The following is a 26596-nucleotide window of genomic DNA, read 5'->3' as shown; positions in this document are numbered from 1 at the left end:
GGCCTTATTTTAACTGCTTAATATACTTTATGTGGTTTAATTTACAAACACGTGTAATCATTTCAAATTGTTTGGACTTTTTACAAGTAAACAAAAACTGTCAGCTAAATGTAGTGCAGTTAAAAATACATTTGCCTCTAAAATGTGGTGAAGTAGAAGTATAAAGTTACATATGTGGAAATACTAAAGTAAAGTACAAGTACCTCATTATTTAAATACAGTACATCACTAAATGTACTTAGTTACAATCCACCACTGATTTATTCTTACTTTTTCTATGGTTTTTCTTTTTAAATGTGCAGAAAAGAACTAAATGAGTATTTCTTTTTTTGAATTAATGGGTGTGAATACTAAAGCACACACATATAAATCAATATATTTAAATCCGTGTGTGCGGTAGTGGATGTGTTGTGGCTGAACCACACTGTTCCTCGGCCCTGTCCCCCCGGGGGGAGCCAGGGGAGGGGCCAAAGTGGAGCGGAGGCGGGGCGCACGGTGCTACGGCTGAGTGGAAAGAAAGTGGAAAGTGAGAAAATACCTGAATGGACAATCTGGAATAAGTAAGTAGTATTTTTTTCTGTGGAAAATGTTCTTGAAATGCCGCTGCTGGTGATTATGGGTGCATGTGCGCTGCTTTAACGCGAAGGAGGAGGATTTGGGGCGCCGGAGATCTCCGATTTCCCCAAACAATAGTCGACAGGACGCGATGGTCGCCTTTTTTTTTGAAACCACAGGGAAGTTTAGGACCCTCATCGGCCCATTGTTGTTCCCACCGAGGCCACGTAGCTCTGTGGGGCGATTTCAAACGTGGGAGGAAGAGTGTTGTGGTTATAAACGCTACAGAGGATAAACGCGAGAGATGCGCATGGAGGGATCGCGTCCAGTTTGATTGTAGGCCGAAGGTTTTGAATTTTCTCCTTAGTGGCGAAGGACTGCTGGGAATTTGAGTGCGTCCATTCATTTACTGTGAGGGCGTCCCGTTTGGAAAAGGAAAGGCGGAAGAAAGGGAGCGAGGATTGGGATAATTTGGCATCAGGACGCGACCAGTGGGGCCTGGGAGTCTCCCATTGTCCTACAACACCCTCCTTTTTCCATTTTGTAGGTCGCACAACTCTTTCTATTCGCCCTAAATGCTCCTGGGTCCTCTCAGACAGTAAGTTAGCCTTTGTGCATGTGGGAAATTGTTGAATTATTCATGTGGCTTTGACTCTTGATCCACGTTAAGCGAAAAATGAGCGTTGTTGCGCCGCTGAAATGTAAAAAATTCAAACTGAAACAGTGTAAATGGTTCATGTTGCTGCAGCAGCAACAGGCCCTGATATCCTCAGCTGTAGGGAGAGCTTCTTATACCTGCTGCCTTTATAACTTCTTTATTTTACAGTACACATGAGAGTTGTTGGCTTTCTTTGCTAGAAAAGAACCATATACTGCTACAAATACACATTAGAGTAATAAAAAGTACCACAGTACACCATAAACTGCTTCCAGTGGGACTGTTGTAGTGATAAAACAGGACATAAAGTACCAACAGGGTCGGTGCAAATTGAATTTTTCAGTAATATTACAGTACAAGTACAGTAAGAAGACTTTCTCTAATGGTTTTGTTGACACACATGTTAGTGTTGGGTTAGTATATGAACAATGTTGTCCTGTAGGGCCTTATTTTGGTTTTCTTTTGATAATCAAGCCATTAAAATGTGAGGAAATAGTGAAAACTCATAATGTGATTTCAAAAGACTTGTTTTGGTCATAAACCCAAATATATTCTCTAATCTTTATTGTATAAAACCAATAAAGTCACATTTAAATCACATTTAAGAAGCTTGAACCAGCAGATATTTGACTTTTCTGCTTTATAAAATAACAAACGATAAGAGATGATTGAAATGCTTTGGAATTAACTTTCAGTCGATCCACAAATCAATTGTTTCAGTGCTTACAGTGCTTACTTTAACGCTTTACCTTACCTTACTTTACTCTTACCTCCAGTGTGCCTGTTGGTAAAAGATTGAAAATGCCCTGGACAACCAGTGTTGTAAAGATGAAAACATGTATTCAATGTTTGACCTATGGAATAGTATAAAATGGGAACTCAAAAAGCTGTAAAATGATATTATTGAAGGTATTGTAGTCACTCTTGCTCATCTGATATCACAAAATCTTTCAGATTAACTGCTTAGTAGATGAACTACCCAGGAAAAAAATATAAAAGATGTTCTAAAAGCTAGAAATGACAAAAACAATCGTCTTATTTTGTCTAAACTACTTGAAATAATTACATTTACAATAATATAACACAGAGAAAAGCAAGTCATCACGTCGCACAATCTAAGAAGTAACAAATATGAAAACGGAGTAATCTGGTATGAGTTTGAGTGCAAACCTTCATTGGATTTAAAAGGTTAAAACATAAATTAAAGCAACAACAATAAACTTTAATTTTGTATTGATTTTGGCGCCCCATGTGGACTAACGCGGTAATGTTTCTACGAGCACCATCATCTCCTGTCGTAGAGATCTTGATCTAGCTAGGGGCTTTTGTTTTGAAAGCAAGTAAACAAAAGATGCAACTTATTTTTAATGACTATTTTCCTTTTTATAACAGCAGTTTTCTGGAAGTAATGTGTCCGTTTGTGTCTCTGTAAGATGAATATCTGTGATATGACGACATGAAACAAAGTAACCTTAACCACCGGCATAAATTCATATTTTGATGTAAAACCATGTCTCACAGTGTATTTGATAAATAAAATAGACATACATTAAAGAAAAAACAAAACAGGCAACCAACCCAAATAATACTTATACTAAATACTAATAATTACTTTAATTGTTAACATTAAAATTAAATTTAAATTTGACACGTAAGATCAACATCAACACAGAATCTTTAAGGTGGAGTTGAAACAACTTACCAATTGAAGTTATTATTTTAAATTGGTTACCAGTTTTCTTTATTAGGTGTTTAACTTGCCTGTCTAGGAGGAAAAGAGCCAATTCAGACACATTTTTGCACCCTTTAAAATCTCACAAATGTTTCCATTTTTTCAATCTAACACCAAGGTTTTCTCATATTTTCATGCTCCATAACTGTCCATTTCATCTTTCTTTTTTTGTTCCTTCGTCGATTATTTTCCTCTTTGCTCACCATGCCCCAGTATCAGCCATGACCACAAAATACACCATGAAATATAAAATCTCCTCCAGCTTCCTTTAAACATAATAATCATTGTTGAACTCTTTCTGAGAAAATGTAAACATGGACTGTTCTGGTCTGCGTGCTGGGAATAGTTTCCTCTGATTTTCTGGGAAATCGGACCCCGGGACATTACATTGACATTAGGAATAAATATATAGAAATATATAAAAAAAAGTCTTCTCACTTTGCTTTTGTATGTCATAAAGAGGCTTCAGTATTAAATGGAGACTGTTTCATAACCAGCCAAAACGACCAATCAGTTGACTGATCGGTTTTAAGGGGCGCCCTGAACTATATGTTCCGTAAAAAGGTTTGCATATTGCACAGCGTATACACAGAGAGATACCAACATGCTTTTGATAGACCAACATCAGACGATAATATTGGTCAACCAGTCGAGTTTTTCAGCTGCTGATATCTCAAAATCTCAGGAAATAAAACAGAAGCTCCATGTCTAGACTCCACTCTCGGGGTAATAATTGTTTATAGTTTGGTTGAACTGACTCTTAAACATGTTTTCCTAACTGGATTTATTATGAAATATATACGCCGCACACGCTCTATTAGACCAGAGTCCTGTATCTGAACCACATCTATCTCATCTCAGCTCGTTGAGCCACTTCCTGTCTCCTCAATACTTTGTTTGGATATGAAGACAGATTGTGAGCAGAGGTCTCTTTGAATCACAGTGCTGAGCAGAGGACAGGCCTGTTGGTTCAACCATATCCTGTTAGATTTGTACACACACACACACATACACACACACACATACACACACACCTGCTCCGGTTTGCAGGCCATGTGTGCTCGAAGGCTGACAGTAGCAGTTGTCTTGTTTTTTGCTGGTTTTACTGATGTTGTCGATGGCAGCAGTGGGTGGTGGTCAGCCCTCTGTGTGTGTGTGTGTGTGTGTGTGTGTGTTGTGTGTGTGTTGTGTGTGTGTTGTGTGTGTGTGTGGCCCCGTGGTACACTGATGAGCCTCTTCCCTGCTGGACCCTGGGTGTGTGCACGCTTATTTTCACAGTTGGTATATCAGGCCTCAAATGGCTGCTGAATGGAGCTGGTCATTTCAGAGATGGCCCAGATTGCTTTTCCACCCTGACAGCTGCTGTCTCAGTGCCAACAGCTTCAAATGTTCGATGACAGCTTGATTTCTTTTTGCCGTTGGGACAAGAGAGGCTGTAAAATCCTACATCTGCTTGTTGTAAACGTAAAGTGGCGCGAACTGCACATTTATAACAAAATTCCTGGTTCATTTTGGCTGCTTTTATAAGTCAGTTTGAGTGTTTTATTTAGCAGTGTGAACTCACTGGCCATTTTTTTATTTTTAATATCAACATCTTCACCTTTTCAAGGCAGGTTGAGTTTATTTATGTGGCATATTTCTTACTCAAAAGCACTTCAGAGTACTTAACATAATGCACCGGAGGCATTAGAAAGATATATAGACATTAAGATGTCAAAGGAAGGTATAGAAATCATCTTTAAAGAAAAAAATAAGTGTATAGGGGACGGAGAGGGGTAACTAAGTGCTGGAGATTTAATCCAAGGCAGTGGAAAACAAGACATTTCTTTTCAACATAACTTGTGAAAAAAAGTTATATGGCTTTAATATTTGTGTAGTCATTTTTAAAGCTGAAGTTGTTATTAGGCCTGGATATTGTTTGAAGTTTTTTCAATGCTGGTGCCATTACAATATCTAAGATTAAGCACCGAAACCAAAACAATAGCCTTTTAGATACGTTAATTTTCTTCCTAGAAAACCTTTTTCATTTAAAAAAGAGAAGCCATGCAATAAAATGCATGAGGAAAGAGACTATTGTAGGGTGAGAGCAATTACAAATATTCAAATCCATTTCGAGCCAACACACGTTAGATAAGTAAAACCAACGTACGTAAAACATTTTGAATTGAGTTTTTCTCTAGAATACTTCGACAGAGTTTTGGTTGGTTGGGACTTAGGACTCATGACCTCATGTACATACTGGATATACAGATGTTTCTAGAAGAGATCTTAAGAGCTTTCTAAGGGTGTGCCGATTCATCCGTCCCAGAAGGCTGACATTGTTATTGAAAAGCCCCTGTCTCAGTCTGGACAGTTATGCTTCTATAACACATAAAGATGGCGGTTTGCAGTTCAGGTCTGGTGGTTAATAAAAGCATATTTCTGCAGATTAGCTGTCATATCAGGTCAGTAGGTACATATTTAAAAAACTTGATCTGTGGGTTGCTAGTAGGTAGGAAATGTAGCCTAAAGAAAGACAGAATCAGTAGGTGACGATTGGCTCAATCGTGCAAAAATAAAACCGTGATTAAACTGGGAGGGTAAAAAAAAAAAAAGATTTTTTGATCCCTATTGGGGGAAATTCTTGTATTGCAGCAGCACAAGTACAGAGTAAAACAGATTAAGGTAATACAAAAAGAATAGAATAATAAAAAATGTTTTAAATGGTATAAAATATGAACTATAAGACAACAAAAACACAACATCCAGTAGTGGTAACCCAAAACCAGTAGGTTTCTCTGTGTATGCTTGATGTTCTTTCAATAAATAAACAACAACATTAATATCAAAAATACATACAAATAAACAGTATAAACAAAGGTAGCCCATTGTGATATTTCACTGTTATGCCAGTTTTGTAGACATCGCCAACTTTACAGCTTATAATAAAGTAGCTTCAGCTCAGCTGGTAAAGAAAACAGTTGTGTTTGTTATCAGTTAATGGTCGCTACTGTATTAAAATGACTTTATAGTCGCTTTGGCCTGAGCCAAAAAAGTGTCTGACTGTGGCACTTGCAGGCATGAAGCCCGACATCATTACTGTTTAATCTCAGACCACACACCTACACAGATTACTGAGGCGGCCTGTTGTTGGCAACTGTTTAAAATGCCGCCTGGAGTGCAGCGAACAAGGGTCATTTTCTCTCCTCAGAAGTCAGACTTTGACTTTGAGGCAGCGTTGTGAGAAATTAACAAGCTGTGTGTGTTTGAAAAAAAAAAAAAACTAATCCTGAAATAACCTGAAAAATCACACCACTGTTTGGTTAACAATGGCTGTTCAGGATCAGAAACTGAGAAACAGAGCGGTGTGTTCATAGAGGAAGCAGATCAGAAGCCATAAACAGCGTCAGCTTGTGTTTGTACAGATCAGACGTGTTCAGATCGACCTTTTTATTCTCTGTGTGTTGATTTAACTTTAATGCTGCTGACTGAGTCCTGGCGACGCTCATAAAGTAGGCCATAGGACACTGGCATGAATAGGAAACTTTATCCATCAACACAGGACCACACCCCTGCAGATCAAGTGCTCTGTCATATTCTCACTAACAGTCCGACACAGAGACAGATGGGCTCGTCTCAAACTGCAGTTGTAGTTGTTTTATTATAGTAAATGGTGTTTACTGCTTTAAAAGAAATGTGAGCCCCTAAAGTACCATAATGTACAAGGTAAAGGCACTTGGTACTTATGTTTTACAATGTATACTTAGAGGTTAAGCAACAGGGCTTGATAAGTAAACTTTAATGAATTGATGGCGTTATGACACTAAATAAAGCAATATATGTATAAGTATGAAACGACAGCAAGCAGCTTAGAATAACATCAAGATTGAAAAAAGGAGAAAAGGCTAACTCTCCCCTGTTAGAAGAACAGAATACCAACTCCAGCACTTCTGAAGGTCACTAACTTACATTTAAAATCCTGTTTGTTTAATCTGTTAAAAACAGAAGTATAAGAACATTTTGTTTTAATGGCGGAGTTATGTGCTGAACTATTTCTTTAATTGTGTTTTCGCTGTTTTGCTGTTTCTCAGAAAATATCACAGTATCATTATCTTGTGATTGTTTTTATTATCAGCTAACAGCCTTTCATGGGACTGTACACGATAATCAGAGCATTAATATAGCAGTAAACAATTATTTAAGTGAAGATGTAGTTTGAGTTCTGGCGTGCGTGTGTGTGTGTGTTTTATTGCTGATACCACCCCGTTGAACTTTTTTATTTTGTACAATTTAAACATAACATTAAAAAATGTAAGGTACAGTGCAGGGAGAGACTTAAAACCCAAATGGGCTTATTTGACGCCTCTACCAAAATCATGTTAAAATTTCACAATATTATGAAGAACACAAAATTGACATAGAGAAAATAATATGACTACATAATAGAGCTAATGCTCAATGTCTTAAACTGCAAAACGGTGGCTCCTACGTTTCCCATAATGCACCAGAATAGTGTCTTTCATTCGCCCCGTCATGCCTGGTAAACAGCAACGTGTTTCAAACTCCGTGCCTCTAATTTGTAACAAACTCTTTATGTTTAAAGGTTATATTCAAATTAAGGTTAGGATAACCCTGATGACATCACTGTGACATCATCAGGGTTATTTTCTCGCATGACAAAGCTCCTCCAGAGACACAGAAGATGTTGTACAGCTGTTCTTATACACTGAGTAGTACTAACTGTGGTTAAGCAGTTTAATTGATTAAAATGAAACATAGAAGAGCTGCAACAACAACCAATAACCAACTAAATCAGCCCCAAATCCAAAATCTTTAACTGGTCTTTAATACTTCATAAGCAGTACAACACTAGAAAGGAAATGTCATGAATGGATGTACCAAAGAAAGGAAATATGGCTGTTTGTTTTATAGGTTTTGGGTCATATCGTCATGCCCTGTTAGGATATGAAAAGGCTGGAATTACAAACCAGTTTCTTCGCTTTATTCAAGCTTTTGTCTCTTTTGAAAGACATGAGGCTCCACTTTAAAAGACCACCCTAACCACTGCTCATATGCTTTTCATACCATATGTGTCTCATTATATGGATCGCAGGTCACATGTTGGTGTTGTGACGTCATGTTGACACGACAGCTGAAAGGCCAGAGCTGAAAGTACATGTCAGTTCTTCAGAATGAAGCCTCAAGATCATCTTAATGAAGCCCCCTTTTCGACACTGAAATTCAGCAGTCCTGCTGAGAGAAATGCGTCGTTAAACATGCAGAGATCCAGATTTATTTCATCCGTGGTAGCCTCAAAAATCAAGACCAGAGAGTTTTTTTTTTTAAACTAAATGCATTTTGCATTATCATTGTTTAACACATCATAATATTTATGTAGCTTTGTCAGAAAGTTGTATTGTTGTGTTATAATTCAATACTCACCATGTAATGACACTGCATCAACATTCCCATAGCAATATATCATGACTTCCACTATTCCACATCTTTGAAAATGTTGTTTAATATTCATGATATAGCAGTCAGGTTGATGATTAGGGCTGCAAAAAACGTTTTTTTAAATGATAATCTGCTGAATATTTTCTTGATTAATTGGACGATGAAGCAATGAAAAGGGCCATGAGGTGACGTGCAAAAATGTCTTGGTTTGTGCAATAAACAGCCCCAAACCTAAAGTTCCTTCAGCTTTACTCATCCACAGGTTTTTTTGTGGCTTTCACCTATACATTTTTTTGCAGCTGGTAGCCTGTAGGAGACAAGAATAGACGTATTTAATGTGTGACAGTCAGAGATGCAAAGCAGTAAATCAGCTGATGTCTGAGTTTGAGATGAGTCATCCTGCAGAAATTGCTTTAAAATACAGACGGTATTGCTACAATTTCTTAATTGTTATTTTTACAAGGTGGAGGGTAAACATTGAGGCCAAGCGATGAACTCAGATTGCTATTTTGTGCTATGATGTTTCTCCGTCTTGGAGGAGAAATTCCATCTAAATGTCCACAGCTATTAGATTAAAACACTGTTTAGATTTAGTTTATAGCCGGTCTTAAAATATGTGGTTTGTGTGGGAATCTGCGGGCACTCTCCCTCAGTATATTACGCCACTTAAATCTGCTTCTTCCATGTGAAGCTGCTTCAACTTCTGCATGTTGCTGTTGGTTTTTCAATGTACTGTCATGCAACACTACGGTATTTAAAATAGGTATTTGCCCGTGTTGCGTGACATTCAGAGTGCAGCTTTTTCTCTGCAGGAGAGATACCGTGAGGTCAACAGTTTACTGCACAAAAACACAGCACGACTCTGGAGTAGAAGGTGCTCATTCCTCGGCCATTACTGAAGATAAAAGCTGGTGATGATACACCAGGAGGAGGCTGTTGCTCATTTGAGTTTTTGTGGTTTGGGACAGAAATTTCCTGTTAAAGCTTTGTCTTTAAATCAAAGTTGAGATAACCCGAGTGACATCACTGTGACACCACCAGGGTTATTTTCCAGAGAAACGGAAGACTTTATACAGCTGTTTTCATAGACTGAGCAGTACTAACAACGATTAACAGATCTTCATGTTAGAAATTGGTGAAAAAACTGTCTTAATTGTATAAAATGAAACTCAGAATGGCTGCACTAACAACCAAAGACATCTCACTGATTAAATAAGCCTCAAATCTTTAACCGGTTTTTAACATTTCAGATGCAGGTCAACACTAGAAACCAAATTAGAATAATTTTTATTGCGATATAGGTTTTCACATACAATGATTGCTGTGGTGTATTGGTGCAAAAGAACAAAGTACTATATATAAATACAGGTTAAGGAAACAAGTACTTTGAGTCAAAAAACAGCAGCATAAATAGAAAATTGAAAAAAATATGTACAAATATGGAGTTACTTAAATGAGGGAAGGAGCTGTGCAAACAGGAATGTGCGCGTTAGATAAGGTCAGGTGGCTGTGCACAGTTAATGTAACGTGTAGAGTGGAGGGGGCGGGGCAGTCAGGGGGGTCTCTGGCCTTGTTGATGAGGCCAGTTGCACAGGGGAAGAAAGGAGAAAAAAAGTAATTATGGCTGATTGTTATAAAGATTTTTTAGGCTGAAACTACAAACCAATTGGTGTTTGCTTGTGTTACAGTGTACAGATTTTTCTCTGCAGGAGAGAGATCTGAGGTCAACAGTTTACTGCATAGAAACGCAGCACGACTCTGGAGTATAAGATGCTCATTCCTCTGCCATTACTGAAGATAAAAGCTGGTGATGATACACCAGGAAGAGGCTGTTGCTCATTTGAGTTTTTGTGGTTTGGAACAGGCATGTTGAGGTTTTGCACATGGCTGCAGGGACCCAGAAGCTTCTCCAGTCTGGTAAAACTTAGTGGGTTTATTGGTTCTGGATGAGGGGCCCTTTCTCCGAAGACAAAATATGAGTTCAGGATGGAAATGATGAGGACAGAAGTCCCACATTTGTCTTGAAGGGAAGTGGATTTTCAGCACAATAGCCCTGATGGAGCAGAAAAACCACATTAAGTAACACCAGGACCCTGTAAGGCAGCGATGGCAGCTAACGTCCCTCTCCATTTCCCACTGAAGTCCAATCAAAGCCAGCGAGCGTCCCCCGCCCTTTATCAATTAACCAGCATATGACAGCCCAACATCCGTCATGCCAACACTTTTATTTTGGCAATTTTTTTTTCCACTGAGGGCGGCTTGAGGTCAGGTTTCCCCGGCAACTGTCAACCTCCAATCCCCCTCCAGCTGAACACCCTCTTTCATCACCATGGCAGCGGAGAGGCCCTGTTTCCCAGGGGACGGGGGAGTGCGGGAGGGAATGTGAGACGGCGAGAGGGAGGGAGAGGGCAAACAAGTTTTGTGAAAACACAGTAATCCAATATGGCCGCCATTGTGTCCGAGCTAATGTCGGCTAAAGCTGGAGTGAGACGAGATACAGTCGTGTGATGATTAACCTCTGAGACCCGGAAGACCGAGTCATATAAGAACAGAGAGAGGAAACTAAAGCCTCGGCTCAGTGTGGTAATGTGTTAGTGAAGATCACAGTTCTCTGTTTAAAAGGGTGAAGGGTTTGATTCCAACAGGAGTCAATAACCTCACATGGACTCTTAACTTAAAGCTTCAAAGTGAATCATATTTGTAGAATTAAACTGACTGTTTACTCCTAATGGCCCTCCTGAAACCTGAAACTGATCCTGATCGTCTCTCGGGGACTATTTTCTGTGCTAATGTTACTAAATTGGACAATTTTCATACCGGAACTTTCTCATGATTTTGTGAATGCCTCACAGTTTCATTCTTGAGAGGTCTGAATCATTTATAGGGAATCAGAACTTAAAGGATAAAGATACCAATCATTTGCTTTTTCCTGCTCCAATGTTAGGATTTGCAGCTTTCCTTTGTTTTATGTCATTTTTAAGTTGAATAGATTTGGATTTATAATTATATATTTATATTATGTTGTCATCCAGTGCTTCCTTTAAGGGTCATGTGAAGATGTCCTGTAAAAAGCCCAAATTTATTTTTTACTGACTAAATGTTGAAGAATTCCCTTCCTAATTAAACATTTGTCAGGTTTTTCAAAAAGTATTTTAAATCAAGCATTGTTTGCTAAAATATGTCTTCTTCTTCTCTACCTTTACTGGTTGAACGTCAACATGAAACCACCTGGTTAATCGTCAAGTTTTAAATAATAACATTAATTATTAAACTTATTGTTTTTTAAGGTGCTGTTTGAATGCCAGCTGGGAAGGGAGTGTTTCCAAATGATGTTTATCTTGTAGAATACAGCGAGCCCATAATGCATTAGATAAAGTTCAGAATAGACCCGGGGGAGTTTAAAGTGTTTCCGTCTGTGTGAAAAACACAAGGCAGGAAGTTCACCAAGATTGGCTTGAGAAATAAACCGTCCTCATATAACATGTATAACTTATGAGTGATGTTCAGAATGAGTCCGTTTTATTCATCATGATCTGGATTGATTTACAGGAGACCCTGATGTGAAACAGGTTTTAACCATCTCTGTCTCTGCTCGTCTCTTTCAGATCACAGCCTCCTCAGCTCTCCCCTGCTGTGACTCCTCTACCCGCCGTCCTCTCTCCCACCCCTCTTCTCCTCCTCTCTGTAGCCTCCCCCGCTCTCCCGCCTCCCTTCTCCTGCTCCCTCCTCATCGGCCTCCAAGATAGATTCCCTCAGGAGTAAGGTTGACCTGCTCAAGCTGCCCCTGGCCCTCACCACCAAGTCCATCTCTGAGCGCAAGAGCCAGCTGGGAGGAGTCGGCGAGCAGCGCAGCACGGGTGGAGGAGGAGGAGGAGGCGGGGCTCGTAAAGTCCGCTCAACGCTGACCCGAGACATGGACAACGAGTCGCAGTACTCGGGCTACTCATACAAGTCCTCACACTCCAGGAGTTCACGCAAACACAGGTGGGAACAACACCAGACACACACAAAACATCATCATCTTTCACATCATTATATCAGTATAATAACTATTTATTACCCAGCTCTAATTGGCTTCCACACATCCAGTAACCTGCATGTTTGTGTCCTCCAGGGACCGGAGGGACCGCCACCGCTCTAAGAGCCGAGACAGCAGCAGCCGTGGAGACAAGTCGGTCACCATCCAGACTCCAGGAGAGCCGCTGCTGGATGCAGAGTCGACCCGCGGAGATGACAGGGTCAGTCACACCTGTCCGCTCTAAAGACAGACATTATTTACCTCTTTTTGAGAACTCTGGTATTTGTTGAAAGCACTATGGTTGTTCCAAATGTGTTAATTTCTTTGTAAATGCTGTGCGTGGTATTTAAATGTTGTCTGTGAATTTATAACGACTCACCCACCAGATATTTTTGAGGGAACATTTTCAACCCTTTAAAGAAAATTGTCTTTGTCTGTTTGTTTATTTATTTATTTTTTACAGTCCTCTGATGACTTAACACTATGCAGGATCTGTCAGTCTTTATTTCAGTTATTTCAGTCAGTTAGTTTGGAAAGAGTGGGTGTTGTCTTAAAAGTATTTTTTATCTAAATTCTGTGTCTGGAAAGTCCGAAATTCTGCTTCCTTAGAGCGTTAGGCTCTCTTTACCTCCTAAACATGCATTCAATCTAAATTTCTGGGGTTTCCGCTTTTATGTAGAATATATTCCCACTCATTTTGTGTGGTGTATTAATTAATGATTACTTAATAAAAGTGCTCATCAGATACGGTTAATAAATGTATTCAGTTATCTAGTAAAGCCTATAGAAATGTAGCATTTCCTCCTTTTGAGCCATTATCTTCAGCCTTTTGCACTATTCTGTATGTTTAATAAATGGTAGAAATGAACCCACACATGAATCTTGACGTCTTTATCTCCGTCTGACAGGACGATAACTGGGGCGAGACGACCACGGTGGTCACCGGCACCTCCGAACACAGCATCTCTAACGAGGACCTGACCCGCGTCACCAAAGATTTGGAGGAGTCGACTCCGCTGGAGTGCAAGCGCTTCATCGGCCCGGCTCTGGGAGGCTGCCTGAGCTTCTTCGCCCTGGTCACGCCTTTAGCCTTCCTCATCCTCCCTCAGGTCCTGTGGCGAGACGCGCTCGAACCCTGCGGCACGCCCTGCGAAGGCCTCTACGTCTCTCTGGCCTTCAAGCTCCTGGTCCTGCTCATCTCCTCCTGGGCGCTGTTCCTCCGGCCCCCTCGCGCCACGCTCCCGCGCTTCTTTGTCTTCCGCTGCTTGCTGATGGTGCTGGTCTTCCTGTTTGTGGCGTCGTACTGGTTGTTCTACGGCGTGCGGGTGCTGGAGCCCAGAGAGAGGGACTACAGGGGGATCGTGGAGTACGCCGCCTCGCTGGTGGATGCTCTGCTCTTCATACAGTACCTGGCTCTGGTGCTGCTGGAGGTCCGGCACCTGCAGCCAGCCTTTTGCCTCAAAGTGGTCCGGAGCACAGACGGAGCCAGCAAGTTCTACAACGTGGGCCACCTCAGGTTAGTGACACAATGACAAACATGGTGATAAAGTTTTCTACAGGGTTTACTTTCCTCACTGAAGCAGAAGGTTTTTCTTTATTCTTTATTTTGGGACAGCAGTTTAATTACAAAACATGCATCAGGGGAAAAAGTAAAAAAATGTAATTGCTCTTTCCCTCCCACTGATTTTTTCACACAACACTTTGGGACCTTTTGGGAGAGATAAATTGCAGACTTTAAAGGGAATTGAATAAAGTCAATGTGGATTGCTATAAAAATCATTACATTACATGTATTTAATATTGCCACACAGTCTGGTTGTTTGACTCGCTTGGTCCAGAGTTTAAGAACACATTTTCCTGAAGACAAAAAGAAAAAGTCATATCTTCCAGAACATAAATAAATATTATTAACTGTATCTATCCCCTCCTGGAATGTGGGAGGTTCACGCAGCAAACGGAATCAGAATATGCAAAATGTGAGCAAAAAACTAGAACATAATCAAGGTCTTGAACCTTAATTCTGGCCCTCTTCAAGGCTGGACCTCAAGATCAGCCAGAGGTCACTTTAAACATGGCCCAAAAAAAGAAACCATTACATTTTGGAACAGATTTAGCTTAAGATTGTGAGATAGGGCATGAGCTTGGCGGAGGTCTTTTCTCTCTGAGAGCCTTTCTAGTTTCAATAAGTAGTCTATATTCCCAAACAAATGTTAAATTAAATTCACAAAAGCCAGTTGACACACAGTAAACCTGGAGCTGTCAGGGGAGATGGTCTTCATGAAGTAACTGTAGTTTGAGGTTGTAAATGACTAAAGACTCAGTTTACAAATGAATCAAGTGTCTGACTTCTTTTTGAATTCCCTCCCTACTTGAATAACCTTGTTTGGAAATGATCGTGTTGTTGACTGTTCTTGTCGTGTGTGTATACGGTGTGTCTGTGTCTGTGTCTGTGTCTGTGTCTGTGTCTGTGTCTGTGTCCGTGTCCGTGTCCTGTGCAGTCAGCAGCTGATGTTAGACCTATCTTTACTGTGGCACTGATGATTGACCCTCTGTGTTTTAGTATCCAGCGGGCAGCTGTCTGGGTGTTGGACCGTTATTACAGCGACTTCTCCGTCTTCAACCCCGCGCTGCTCAACCTGCCAAAGTCCATTCTGTCCAAGAAGATGACCGGCTTCAAGGTTTACTCCCTGGACGGTAAATACAGCCTCATCACGGCTCTGACGCCTGTCTTCTAATCCAGAACTTTGGCTTTTATCCCTATTGTCATTGCCTTAAAGCAGCTTCTTACTATTCTACCTGACTGTAAAATTTCAAATGTGAACATTACTTTACTCTTTCCCTCATGAACATTAGATAAAACGTCACATGCAGTCTGCTAATCTCCTTCTCTGCACGTGTTGTGTTGCAGAAAGCACCACCAATAACTCCACAGGACAGTCCCGGGCCATGATCGCAGCTGCCGCCCGGAGGAGAGACAACTCCCACAACGAGTTCTACTACGAGGAGGCCGAGATGGACCGCAGGCTCCGCAAACGCAAGGCCAGGTCAGATAGACGGTCCTTAATTACAACAAAATATGTAATACATTAATTGTTGCATTACTTCCTATAAAATGTAATAATTTACACTTCTTGTAACATTGTTTCTGCATTAGTCCGGATTGTTGCCTGAGATGCATCGTCACATTATTGCCTTACATATGCCCACATATATGATAAGACTTTAGACTTTATTGTCATTCAAGCTGTATACCAACAAATCCAATGGGTGGATGAAACCTCAATTAACTGCAACTACAGCAAAAGAAGTACTAAAAGCTAAAATGCCTAAAATCAGCACTAAATAAATAAAGGTAGAAATAAATATATGATGTATATTGCACAGAAAAGTCATGGCAGTACACTAGTATATTGCACTTAAAAGGGAGATAATGTTTTAATTGCATAAGAACTGCATTTAACCCTCAGGGCCCACTTTAATTTACTACCCTTTCGAGCCCTTTGGGCTGAAAATGTCCACCTCCAAAAAAATGCTATAAAAACTTTACAGATTAATATTTTTTTCTACTTTTTTCTGCATAAACCTCTTAAACAACTTCTGCCCTGTTGTTGTTCTTAATCTTTGACCTACCCAAGGCTGTGATTAAAAACCAATGCCCCAGCCAAAAATTCTCTTTTTTTTAATTTTTATTATTTTTCTTTTTGTGTTTTTTCTTTGAAAAACAGTGACATTGTGCAATCAAACTGGCATTTAAATGGTTAAAATTCTCAAAATCTTTGAATATTAAAAATATTAATCTGTAAAGTTTTTATAGCATTTTTGGGGAGGTGGACATTTTCAGCCCGAAAGGGCTTGAAAGGGTAGTAAGCTTGTACACAGTGTATTATAGAGCCATTAGAAAAAATTCAATTAGAATTTCAAAATATATCAAGAAAGAAATCCTTCTTCCAAAAATCATGTCATTTGCAGTATCAAAGCCAACATTATTGCCAAAAATAAAGTGAAAAATGTCTGAAATGGCTGAAAATGTCCTTAGTGGGCCCTGAGGGTTAACAATGGCTTCTTTAGAGAGGCTTCATTAGCTCCAGCTTATTTGACATGTTTATCACTAAAGCTGTAGATCACCCAGGCTGAAGAGCCTCTGGTTGGTGCAATAACCAGTCTGACAACGTCTCTTATGGTGCTTTTAGGCTGGTCGTGGCGGTGGAAGAAGCCTTCACACACATCAAGCGTCTCCACGAAGAAGAGATCGCCTCGTCGCCCAAACACCCGAGGGAGGTGATGGATCCCCGTGAGGCGGCTCAGGCCATCTTCGCCCCGATGGCCCGAGCCATGCAGAAGTACCTGAGGACCACCCGGCAGCAGGCCTTCCACAGCATGGAGAGCATCCTCACACACCTGCAATTCTGCATCACACACAACATGACGCCCAAGGTACAAACATCGTGATCGCAGACTCAACATTTACATTTTTCAGTTAAACACACAACTTACACACATTTGTGATTTTCTGTATTATTGGCACGAAGAAATTCAGTATTTCGCCACTGAAAGTTTCTTGATGTAGCTTTTTCAACCATTGCACAATTAAAATAATAAAGGACATTTGGGCAAAAAAAATCAGTAGTCAAAGATTTTACAAATTTTTGGTGGCTAGACTAACTTTTCTTAGGACATTGAGTTTACTTCTCGCCAGTCATCTCAGCAACATGTTTATAAGAAAAAATGTAGACTCTACTCTAATTGTCCCTTAAAATTAGCCTAAAATGGAGATTTTCCATTGGCAATGGCATACAAGCCCCTTCCAAGGCTGTGCACAACAGTGCAAGACTTGCGCAACAATACATAGAATTGATAGGCAGATTTTTTTACACTGGCACATAAGTTCTAGTTGGTTTTAGTCATTTCTAAGCCCAAAGATGGCATACTATATCTCTAAATCAGCACAAGAGCTGTCTAAAAATAACTAAGACTATCCAAAACCTTTAACTTCATGGGACAAGCACATGTAGATTCAAACATACTCAAAAACATCAGCAGCCAGAAGAGAGCACACAGTTTGAAATCACCAAGAGACAGAATCTATCCCATAAGATCAAGCACAAGTGAGTGCCAGTAAAGGAAAAGCAAAGCTGTTGTAAATTAGATTTTTCATTGATTTTCATTGACTTCACTATAAAATCATGTCCTCCAGTGTTTGCCTGATAATGATCCTCCTCCATCCTCCCCGTCAGGCTTTCCTGGAGCGTTACCTCACCCCCGGCCCCACCATGCAGTACCAGCAGCAGAACGGCAGAGGGCGCCAGTGGACACTAGTGAGCGAGGAGCCGGTGACCTCGGCCCTGCGTCAGGGTCTGGTCTTCTCTCTGCGCCGCCTGGACTTCTCCCTGGTGGTCACGGTGACGCCGCTCCCCTTCTTGCGGCTCGGGGAGGAGTTCATCGACCCGAAGAGCCACAAGTTCGTCATGAGGCTGCAGTCGGAGACGTCGGTGTGAAGGCGTCTCCTCTCCTCTTCCCACGCTGTCCTCCATCTCTCTCTCTTCACGCTGCTGGATCACTGATGTGGCGGGACATGTGGAGGCCATGTGGTCCACTCCCATCCAATCATTTCCTGTCTGTGACAAAGAAACCCTTCAAGGAGAGGAGAGTGCTCCTCCTGTTTTATGATGCTCACAGATGCTCTGATTTCAAACTGTGATCAGCTCAACGATTGTTGGAACCTGGAATCAAACAGATGCCTTGACTTTTCTCTTTCCTGTGTTGTCTTAAAGTCTTAACAACACGCTGTAAAAAAAAAAAAACTTTTTCTAAAGGGGACTTTTTCTCTTTTTGCCTCTTCTGTTGCTGTAACCACTGGACTACTTTACTGTGCTGACTCAACACCAGAGGAGGATTACATCACATGTGTCACTTCCTCTTTCTTGTGTCTTAAAAACAGACTAACTGGAGCTCAGCTCTGACTGCAACGCCGGTGTACCACTGCCTTCAGTGTGTTGTTGTGTTTTAAAATGACAAGGACTGTTTTTATATTAAAGGGTGTGACTTTTTTTTTTTTTTTTACTTACAGAATGTAGCATTATTTGCTTTGAATTAACACGTGGCTTTCCTGCGGCCTGAAGGCCAAAATGTCTTTTTATCTGACTGTAAAGAAAAATGGAAGTACATTCCTAAGCTACTCCAGACTCTGTATGTTCATGATAATCCAAATATGCAGGTTTTGTTTCTTCTACACTGGCATTTTTACTATTCATTACACAGCTTTAGCAACCAAAGACCCCATTTACACCTTTCATTATCATGCAATCTGTATCTTCTTATCTCACCTGGATCATGATGTTAAAGCATAAACCTGGTGTTATTCTGAATTATTCTGAGAATTCCATAAAACCATCAATGTGCTTTAAGACTTGCCTTTGCTGTCTGGAACTCTAAAAAACGAAATACTTTTACCAAAAAAAGGCTCAATCGTTCTTTGGAACAGCTGGGTACAAACACTAAAACAGAAGTAAATTATACATTTACTGGGAACTATTTTAAGCTGCTGACTAATTCACACTGGTGAGTATTTACAGCGCCAGGAAGTGTCAGTGAGATTAATTCAGTGCCTGTGTTCATGTAGCCTAATGAAGCAACGTGTCGCTCAGTGCAGCAGTGTGGCTCACTGGTGTGTTCTTGTTAAGAGGACCAATTCACCGTTAATTTCTGTTTTTTCATGGGATTCAGTGAGAATAAGGAAAATATTAGGGCTGTCCTCCACTGAAGAAATTCTTAGTTGACTAATGGATTGGCTGATTTAATCGACAGATCTTTAAAACTGAGCTTTTCCACAGAGAATTGTGCAAAAATATCACTTTAAATTTTGAGTTTACCAGAAATGTGCTCATAAGTTCCTTGGAAATAAGTCATTCAGCATAAAAAAACATTCAAAATGACTAATATACTAAATAAATATTAGTGAGGGGGCAGCCCTAAAAATATAGATAGATATAAATCAACTTTTTTTTTCTTTTAATGCAAGTTGTAAGTGCATGCAGAATTAATTGCAGTCTAAACTAAAAAATGTACCGCCTCGCTACACAGTGTGAAGGAGCTCTGCATTGCATTGTAATTCCATGTCCGTCATGTGTTCACACAATCTGTCACCATGTTTTAAAAGGAAAAAAAGACCAGTCAAGTTAAAAGATCACTTTAAGACCACAGCTTCCTGCCTGCTCATTCTAAATGCTAAACTTACTTTTACTACCTAAGTAGTAAATTAAGAGGAAGCGGCCATCGGAGACAAAAACTTCCAACTAAAGTTACAATTTTCAGCTCATGTGATCATACTTTGATAACTTTTATTCCCCATGACACCAGAGCAACTCTCTGATAAATGTTGTGGGATAGAATGATAAAGGCGTGGGCCTTTTAGAGTGTTATTAATGTTGAGATATGAGAACAAAAAAACCCTGAAATAGCTGATAAAATCATTTCAGGAAGTACAACAAGTAAAAAGTAACAGGAAACAGTTTTGAAACAAATCTAAGATATAAGATTGATTATAACAACATTAAAACAATCTATAAGAAATTCCATATGTCTATCCAATCACAAGGCAGAATTGCGGTGAGAACAACTTATTAAAATACCAGGTCAGCGTTTCCTCTGAGTTTCTAAAGAGCTTAGGCACTTTTAAGATGTTGAGCTTTCACTTAACGTGATAAAAACAGACTTAAAGCATAAAAATGCATGTAAGGATTAATGCAAAATATAAGTATCTGTTCCTTTAGAAGCTAAATTACTTGTATTAAAAATGTTCTGCCACTTTCTGTGTGAATTGGCTCCACTGCTTTTGCAGGATGTGAACATTTATTATATTTATAAATAACATCACCTTTATTTCCACATTGTTGTAATGTTTGTGCATTTTAGTTGCTTTATCTGAACTGCTGCAGGAAAAACCCTGCCAGGTGTGAATGCAGAGGACACAGGTACAGTTCACATGTTAATAGCTGGTGTAAATGGGGTCAAGTTGTAGTCCACACTTTTTATACAATGTACACATGAGGAATACAGTCCTGAACAGGCAGCTGTAGTGAAACTATCAGCTGACTTTTCTGCTTTTTTATTATTTTAATGCATTTCAACAGAAATCCCAAACCAGACGTGTGATTGTAACTCCTCTCTGCAGCTCCTCAGCAGCAGCAGCAGCGTATCACCGCCTCGCCTTGTGCCACGAGCTGAACCGAGCACAGTGAAACACGCTGCCTCCATCCAACAGCCTTACTCTCCAGATGTGGAGACGCCACATCTGTCCTCACACTGAATCCTCCAACCTCTTCTCCGGGTCCTGAACCTTACTGTAAACACGCCTGATGTTGAGACTCGAGCCGCAACACAACTGACTTGTTTGCTTTTTCTTTCCAGTGAAAATATGGTTTTAAAAGCCCTTTACATTTCTTAAAAAAAAAAAAAAAGACACCAGGTCCAATGTTTGACATTTCATCAGAGTGATCAAAATGCAGATGTTTTTGTTTTTTTTAAAGAAATGCATGCTAGAATTATTTCAGGCTCCAAATTTTTATAAAAACTTGTTTTCTATCATTTTGAAGGTGCCTAAGTTATGACGATGCAATTTTACGAATGTTTTTACTTTTTGAAAAACAAGTGGCTTGTAAAAAAATTTGTAGATTTGTCTTGTATTTTCTTCCTTTTGGTAACTGTAGCTTGTATAGTGTGATAGGCCTTTTTCCATTATTAAACCATTTATTCCTTATATTTCATGTTTTTGTCGCTTATTTTTTAGCATGGGAGGTCAGTGGAGGTCAAGCTGTCTTTTAAAAAAACTAACAGTCTCTTTACAGTCTCTTTTAAAAAAAAGAGAAGAGGAAGAATAGACATTATTTCATGTATGTGGACAGAATGACCACCTGTATTTGTGGTTTTGTGACATGGTTTGAGTTTCTGCTTTCTGTATAAATGTCTTTTCTCATTAATGGTGTTGAAACTACTAGTGTCATAGATTTTGAGCAACATTTTAACAAAGAGAAGTCGAGTGTTTTTTACACGGGTTTAAGAGGAACTTCTGTGAAGAGAAGATGGCAGTGTGGTGGGCGTGTGGTTTAACAGCTTCAAAAAAACGGACAGAGAGCCCCGGACTTCCTGTTCACCTCCTCTAACAGAGCTCACTTCAGAGAGGTTTTTGACAGATTTCTCTGACAGTCGACAACACGACAGATCTTCTATCTTATCTGCAGCCTGAGCCGGTAAGATGAGGCGAGCTTTACTCATCATTGCTGTCTTTCTGGTGATCAATCCCACCTGCACTGGTGAGAATGTGTAAATGTCACGGGGAGGATTTTATGATATCTGCAGCTCAAGTTTTAAATGGGATACAAGAGCATCAGGACATCTTTCTGCTGGATGTGCTGATGGTGAATAATGTTGTGTTTTTGTGTGTGTGCAGAGGCAATCGGAGACATGAACGTTTGTTTCATTCTGGATGGGATTCTCATCATTTACGGCATCATTCTCACCGTCTTATACTGCAGACTGAGGGTAAGACAAACAGGAACAACACACACACACACACACACACACACACACACACACACACACACCACAATGATAAGTGCTGCAAAGTGAAGAAATGTTGTTTATTGTGGGTTTGACATGCTTTAGAGATGGCATATGAGAAGAAAAAGCATATGATTAGTTACAATATATTAAGACTTTGTCCAGAAATTATTTATATTTTGAGGAGAAAAAGTCTTGAAAATGAAAAAATTCCGCCAGCCTTTAAAAATACACAGTTTGTACAATAAGCTTATTTAAAACAGTTTTGTTTTCAAGATTTGGAATATGCTTGAGTTCAAATGAAAAAAGGCTTCAGAAAAATCCAAACAGACAAGTCAAATTTAGAATGAACAGCTGGTAAAATAACCAAAGTGTCAATGTATACCTATATATTGTACTGTATACGTATATTATTACTACTGTAGGTATAAATTAATAAAAATGAATAAACTATTTTTTTGCAATTGCACAACAATATAGATGTGATGATAAAGTCCGGAAATATTTGCTTTAGCTACCTTGAAAGTGCTATAAAAGTGCTTGAATTTTCCTCCTAATAAGCTGTATGAACCTTGAATATAGATTAATCTGTCATAAATTATTTGAACTCCCTTAATATTTTTCTATTCAAAACTTTTTTTTACGTTCACGATCATTGTTGAAATGTATTTCCGCCGTCTGCTCATTTCAGAAGCTTTTTATCGTCTTGAATTTTAGCACGTTCACCATAAATCTCACACATCCAAATGTCATCCAGCAACAACTGATGTTGTGTAAATCACTAAAACATGATGTTTTTCTGACAGATGAGTCCAGACTGCCAAAAGGCTTCAAACCCGCCTGAGGTAAAAAATTAAAGTTCTATTTCATTGTGACCAAATTTGTGCTTAATGAGTTGATGAAAGTTGCAGGTAAAATAATGTTTGAAATGGTTTCATTTATGTTTCCTGGACCTCGAAGGGAGCAGTTCTTCTTTAAAACCTCAGTCTACCATTTCCTGTAAGCTTGTGCTGACCACCGACCTACATTATTTATACACTGTACACAGTCACAGTTTCCACCAGTGTTTCTTCACACTAAACAAGTGTGACACATCCAACTTCCTGCTAATTGGTACGCATGCAAAATACCACTAAATTTTTGATCCTCACCGTTTGGAATTTATAATGATCTACACCCATTTGTCTAGAACGAGGAACTAGATATTTCACAAAACATCAGGCGTCCTGTGGTTTATTAGGAAACGATTGTTGCAGATTGCACACTTGATAACTCCTTTGACTTGTTTTTTGTCCCACAGAAGCAGCCCACTGAGGGAGGCATCTATGCGGTGAGACATGTCATTCTAATGTTTAAAAAGACATTTAAAAAGGCTCATGAAGGAAAAGTGACAGCTTTAAGCCACAGCGGATGGTAAAGGGCAATGCTCACACTAAGGTTTTATGGTTAGATACAGTGCTGAACAAATGTATTAGACCACCTGTCATAAAAACGAGAAAACATACATTTCTATCTTTCAAAAGCTTTTTTAAAACTAAAATGTTACTGTTGTTTATTTGGCATATAACACACTGAAATCACCTTTTTATTGCCAGATTTGAGCCAACTCACCGGGCTTCAGCAGAACATTCAACCACTAAAATGTATTTGTCTATTCAGGGATGCAAGTAAATAACTATAATCAAGAAATAATATTGTGCTTTAAACAGTACATTTGTAAAAATTATATTTTAGTATTAAAAGTATCACTTCAATTAAAGAGCCTCTAAATACTGCTTTATTAACCATTACAGCAACATAAAAAATGATTTGGGTAATTACTAATGCTGTTAATTTAGGACAGCTGTGGCACAAACCGTGGTCTAATACATTTGTTAAGCACTGTATGTTTAGTTTTGCATCAAGTGTTTTTACTTCTCAGTATTTTCCCATGTGTGTCCTGCAGGGTCTGACCTCTCGCAGCACTGATACCTATGAGACCATCAAAGTGGAGAAAAAGCCGATCGTCTGATGGAGTTTGGTGCAGAGAGGAGGCTGAGAAGCTCTCAAAGCTTTATACTGTATATTAAGAGTACCTATACATAACTTTTATTCTTTTTCTCTGTTTTTGTAGAGATGCCAAAGCTAAATTAATTTAACAGTTTACGAACAACAGGCTTCGTCAGTGTGTTTCACAGCTGCTTTTACACAATTTTCAAGAAAGCAGAAGTTTAAATTTATCTTTTGTTTCTGTTCATGTGTTCCCTTTTTGGGGGATTCAAGAAGTACTTTTACTTCACTTTATGTAAAAAACCCCATACAAAATATCTCAATATTTCTTTATTAACAATTCATCTGCTATTTCTTTTTGATATATTGTGTATAAAAAGCAAAAGCCCCAAGGGTTCATTTAAAATGTCTTTTTTTGTTTATTTCTTCATCCACTTTGCTATAATATAAACTATATATAAATTATATAAACTAAGAAGCTGGAACCAGGTCATTTTTGTTTTCTACTATTCATTTTTGGTCGATCAGCTAATTGATTAATTGACCTAACTTTACTTACACTATACAAAATATAAATGCAAGGCTTTTGATTTTGCTCCCATTTTTTATGAGTCGAAATAAAATAGTGTCAAAGACACTCAGAAGATTGTTTTCATAAACAGATAGCTTTCCTTAAGCATATTTAACATTAATATAGATTGGGCCACATGCAGTAACCACTTGAATTGTTCTTAAGCAGCATGTACGAGTGATTTAGGATAATAAATGATACTGTGCTATAGATTAAACTACCCAAAAGTGTATGAAGTAGTTAAAATGTGTTCCACCTCACCAGCTGTAATATTAAAATGCTGCTTATCTGTTAACTCTTGAACCCTAACAAGCCGTTTCGGGGTGTTTTTTGCTCTTTTTACATTTTACTCACTGTAGCATTGTATTTCACTGTAATATATAAAATATGTAAATTCTGCACAATAATGCCTTTTATGCATAACAAAACAGTTATTTGAAGCTTCCTTTTGGTCACTTTTTCTAATGTTAACTTCTGTGACCTATGATCCATTCAAGGACTGTCGGAAAGGTCAAACTCCGACAATAATGCCTGTTTTCACTTTTTCTTTCTACGATGAAGTGTGTATTTTTCGCGATATCTTAAAGAAAACATACGTTTCAATCCAGCTGGTGGGATGGAAGGGTCCAGGGTTTTTTGAATACATTCAAACATTCAGTATGAGCACCCAGACGGTAACTATAAAATCTATTTTCATGCCGAAAGGTGTCCCTTTCCAACAGAGAAATATAAACAGCTGCAGCACCAGAGGTCAATGCGTGTCTGTGTGTGTGACAGCCGGTCCTCACCCATTTATTTATATAGAAACATAACTGGAAATGTATTCAAAACAGATTCCTAACAGTGAGTAGAGTGCTGCACTGTTTCCCTCAGGCTCTTCTCAACAATGTGACAAACTCGTTGACTCATCCGGCCGTCTGTTGAAACACAACCACCTGACCTGGTGAAACAAATTATTCTCAGTTTAAGGATCAAAGAAAAAAGAAAAAAGGTGAAATTTGTAATTATTAACCAACACATGCATGTTTACCTGGTTATCATTCATATTATCATTATCACTGATTCTCATTCAACATGCTGCATTTAAAGACGTGTTTTTTTTTGATGATTCAAACACAATAAATATATTTTAAAGAACTTTTTTTTGCCTTTTGTGTGTGTTGTTTTCTTTACTGTAGCTTTCATGGGCACTGAGCCATGAGTACACCTACATTTTAATTTGTTTTGCTGAGCTGATGATGACTCAGGATGAATAAGAGTGAAGCATAGATGAAGTGAAACAACATTGTTACAATAACAGGGTTGTTTCAATTCATCAATATCTTGGGAAGAAAATATCACGTGAAATTTATATTGACATCTATTTGATTTAATCTGTCTGATTTAATTTAATTTATATATCTATAACGAAACACATAAATGTAACAGTGTAACTCGGATTGCTAGTTTTCAACTGCAGTCCTTTGGCGAGATGTTTTGAAATCAGTGAGGTGGAAATTTACAGGCAGAAGACACCATAAACACATTACAGTAACAATATAAACAATATACAGACAGACAGACAGACAGACAGACAGACAGGGCACAAACCATGCAGAGCAACAGGAAGCAGCAAAACATCAGTACAGTAAATATTCTGTACATGTAGCCTTGCAAGCAGGCAACAAAACACAGCCAAGCAGTAGTGATTATAACCACTTTTGGCACATGCAGAGTAGAAATAACAAATATTACATGAATAAAATAGAGCTGTAAGAGCCTGGTGCTGTCTGGTGTTGTAGCTGCAGGTTATCATCAGCCTAAGTCAACAACAGGAGCTTCTTCCTGTCAAGAGATTAACGCTCAGGTTGTTTTTGAAAAACTGGGTGATTTGGAATTTCGCACGGAATCATGCTGCGTTCAAGTCTTGATGGGAAATTCAACCTTCTATATGTAAGAATTGTTAGTAGCCTGTCAAATGTTGTTTAAAGAATTTTCAAAACCACTCCAACACTCAGCATGTTGGAGAAATAGATGTTGTTAGGGAGTCAATTTTAATATTTGTTGTGACATGTTATAATCAAGGGTGTGGCTGTTCCACAA

General features: G+C 39.0%; 2 protein-coding genes across 7 annotated transcripts; both read left to right on the top strand.

The window, feature by feature from the left end:
* The first annotated feature begins 462 nt into the window (after positions 1 to 462).
* LOC131980605 (vang-like protein 2) lies at positions 463 to 18803 on the top strand. Of its 2 annotated transcripts, none has more exons than XM_059344862.1 (8): positions 463 to 560; positions 11987 to 12365; positions 12496 to 12619; positions 13308 to 13915; positions 14960 to 15093; positions 15308 to 15443; positions 16590 to 16833; positions 17634 to 18803. In XM_059344862.1, the coding sequence occupies exons 2-8, from the start codon at positions 12295 to 12297 to the stop codon at positions 17892 to 17894; spliced, it is 1578 nt and encodes a 525-aa protein (XP_059200845.1). In that variant the 5' UTR covers positions 463 to 560; positions 11987 to 12294; the 3' UTR covers positions 17895 to 18803. The 2 variants fall into 2 exon arrangements, with proteins under 2 accessions (XP_059200845.1, XP_059200846.1); XM_059344863.1 differs by lacking the exon at positions 463 to 560 and adding an exon at positions 656 to 1153.
* Positions 18804 to 21546: 2743 nt separating this feature from the next.
* On the top strand, positions 21547 to 25105 carry fcer1gl (Fc receptor, IgE, high affinity I, gamma polypeptide like). Of its 5 annotated transcripts, none has more exons than XM_059345363.1 (5): positions 21547 to 21644; positions 21845 to 21936; positions 22761 to 22799; positions 23255 to 23367; positions 23900 to 25105. In XM_059345363.1, the coding sequence occupies exons 2-5, from the start codon at positions 21859 to 21861 to the stop codon at positions 23904 to 23906; spliced, it is 237 nt and encodes a 78-aa protein (XP_059201346.1). In that variant the 5' UTR covers positions 21547 to 21644; positions 21845 to 21858; the 3' UTR covers positions 23907 to 25105. The 5 variants fall into 5 exon arrangements, with proteins under 5 accessions (XP_059201346.1, XP_059201345.1, XP_059201343.1 ...); XM_059345362.1 differs by having other exon boundaries at positions 21578 to 21707; positions 23258 to 23284; XM_059345360.1 differs by having other exon boundaries at positions 21578 to 21707; positions 23258 to 23367.
* Positions 25106 to 26596: the final 1491 nt, after the last annotated feature.

This window comes from Centropristis striata, chromosome 11 (assembly GCF_030273125.1).
Source record: "Centropristis striata isolate RG_2023a ecotype Rhode Island chromosome 11, C.striata_1.0, whole genome shotgun sequence".
Classification (NCBI taxonomy): Eukaryota; Metazoa; Chordata; class Actinopteri; order Perciformes; family Serranidae; genus Centropristis; species Centropristis striata.
Note: the sequence above shows the minus strand (reverse complement) of the source record. Positions and strands in the feature narration are given on the sequence as shown.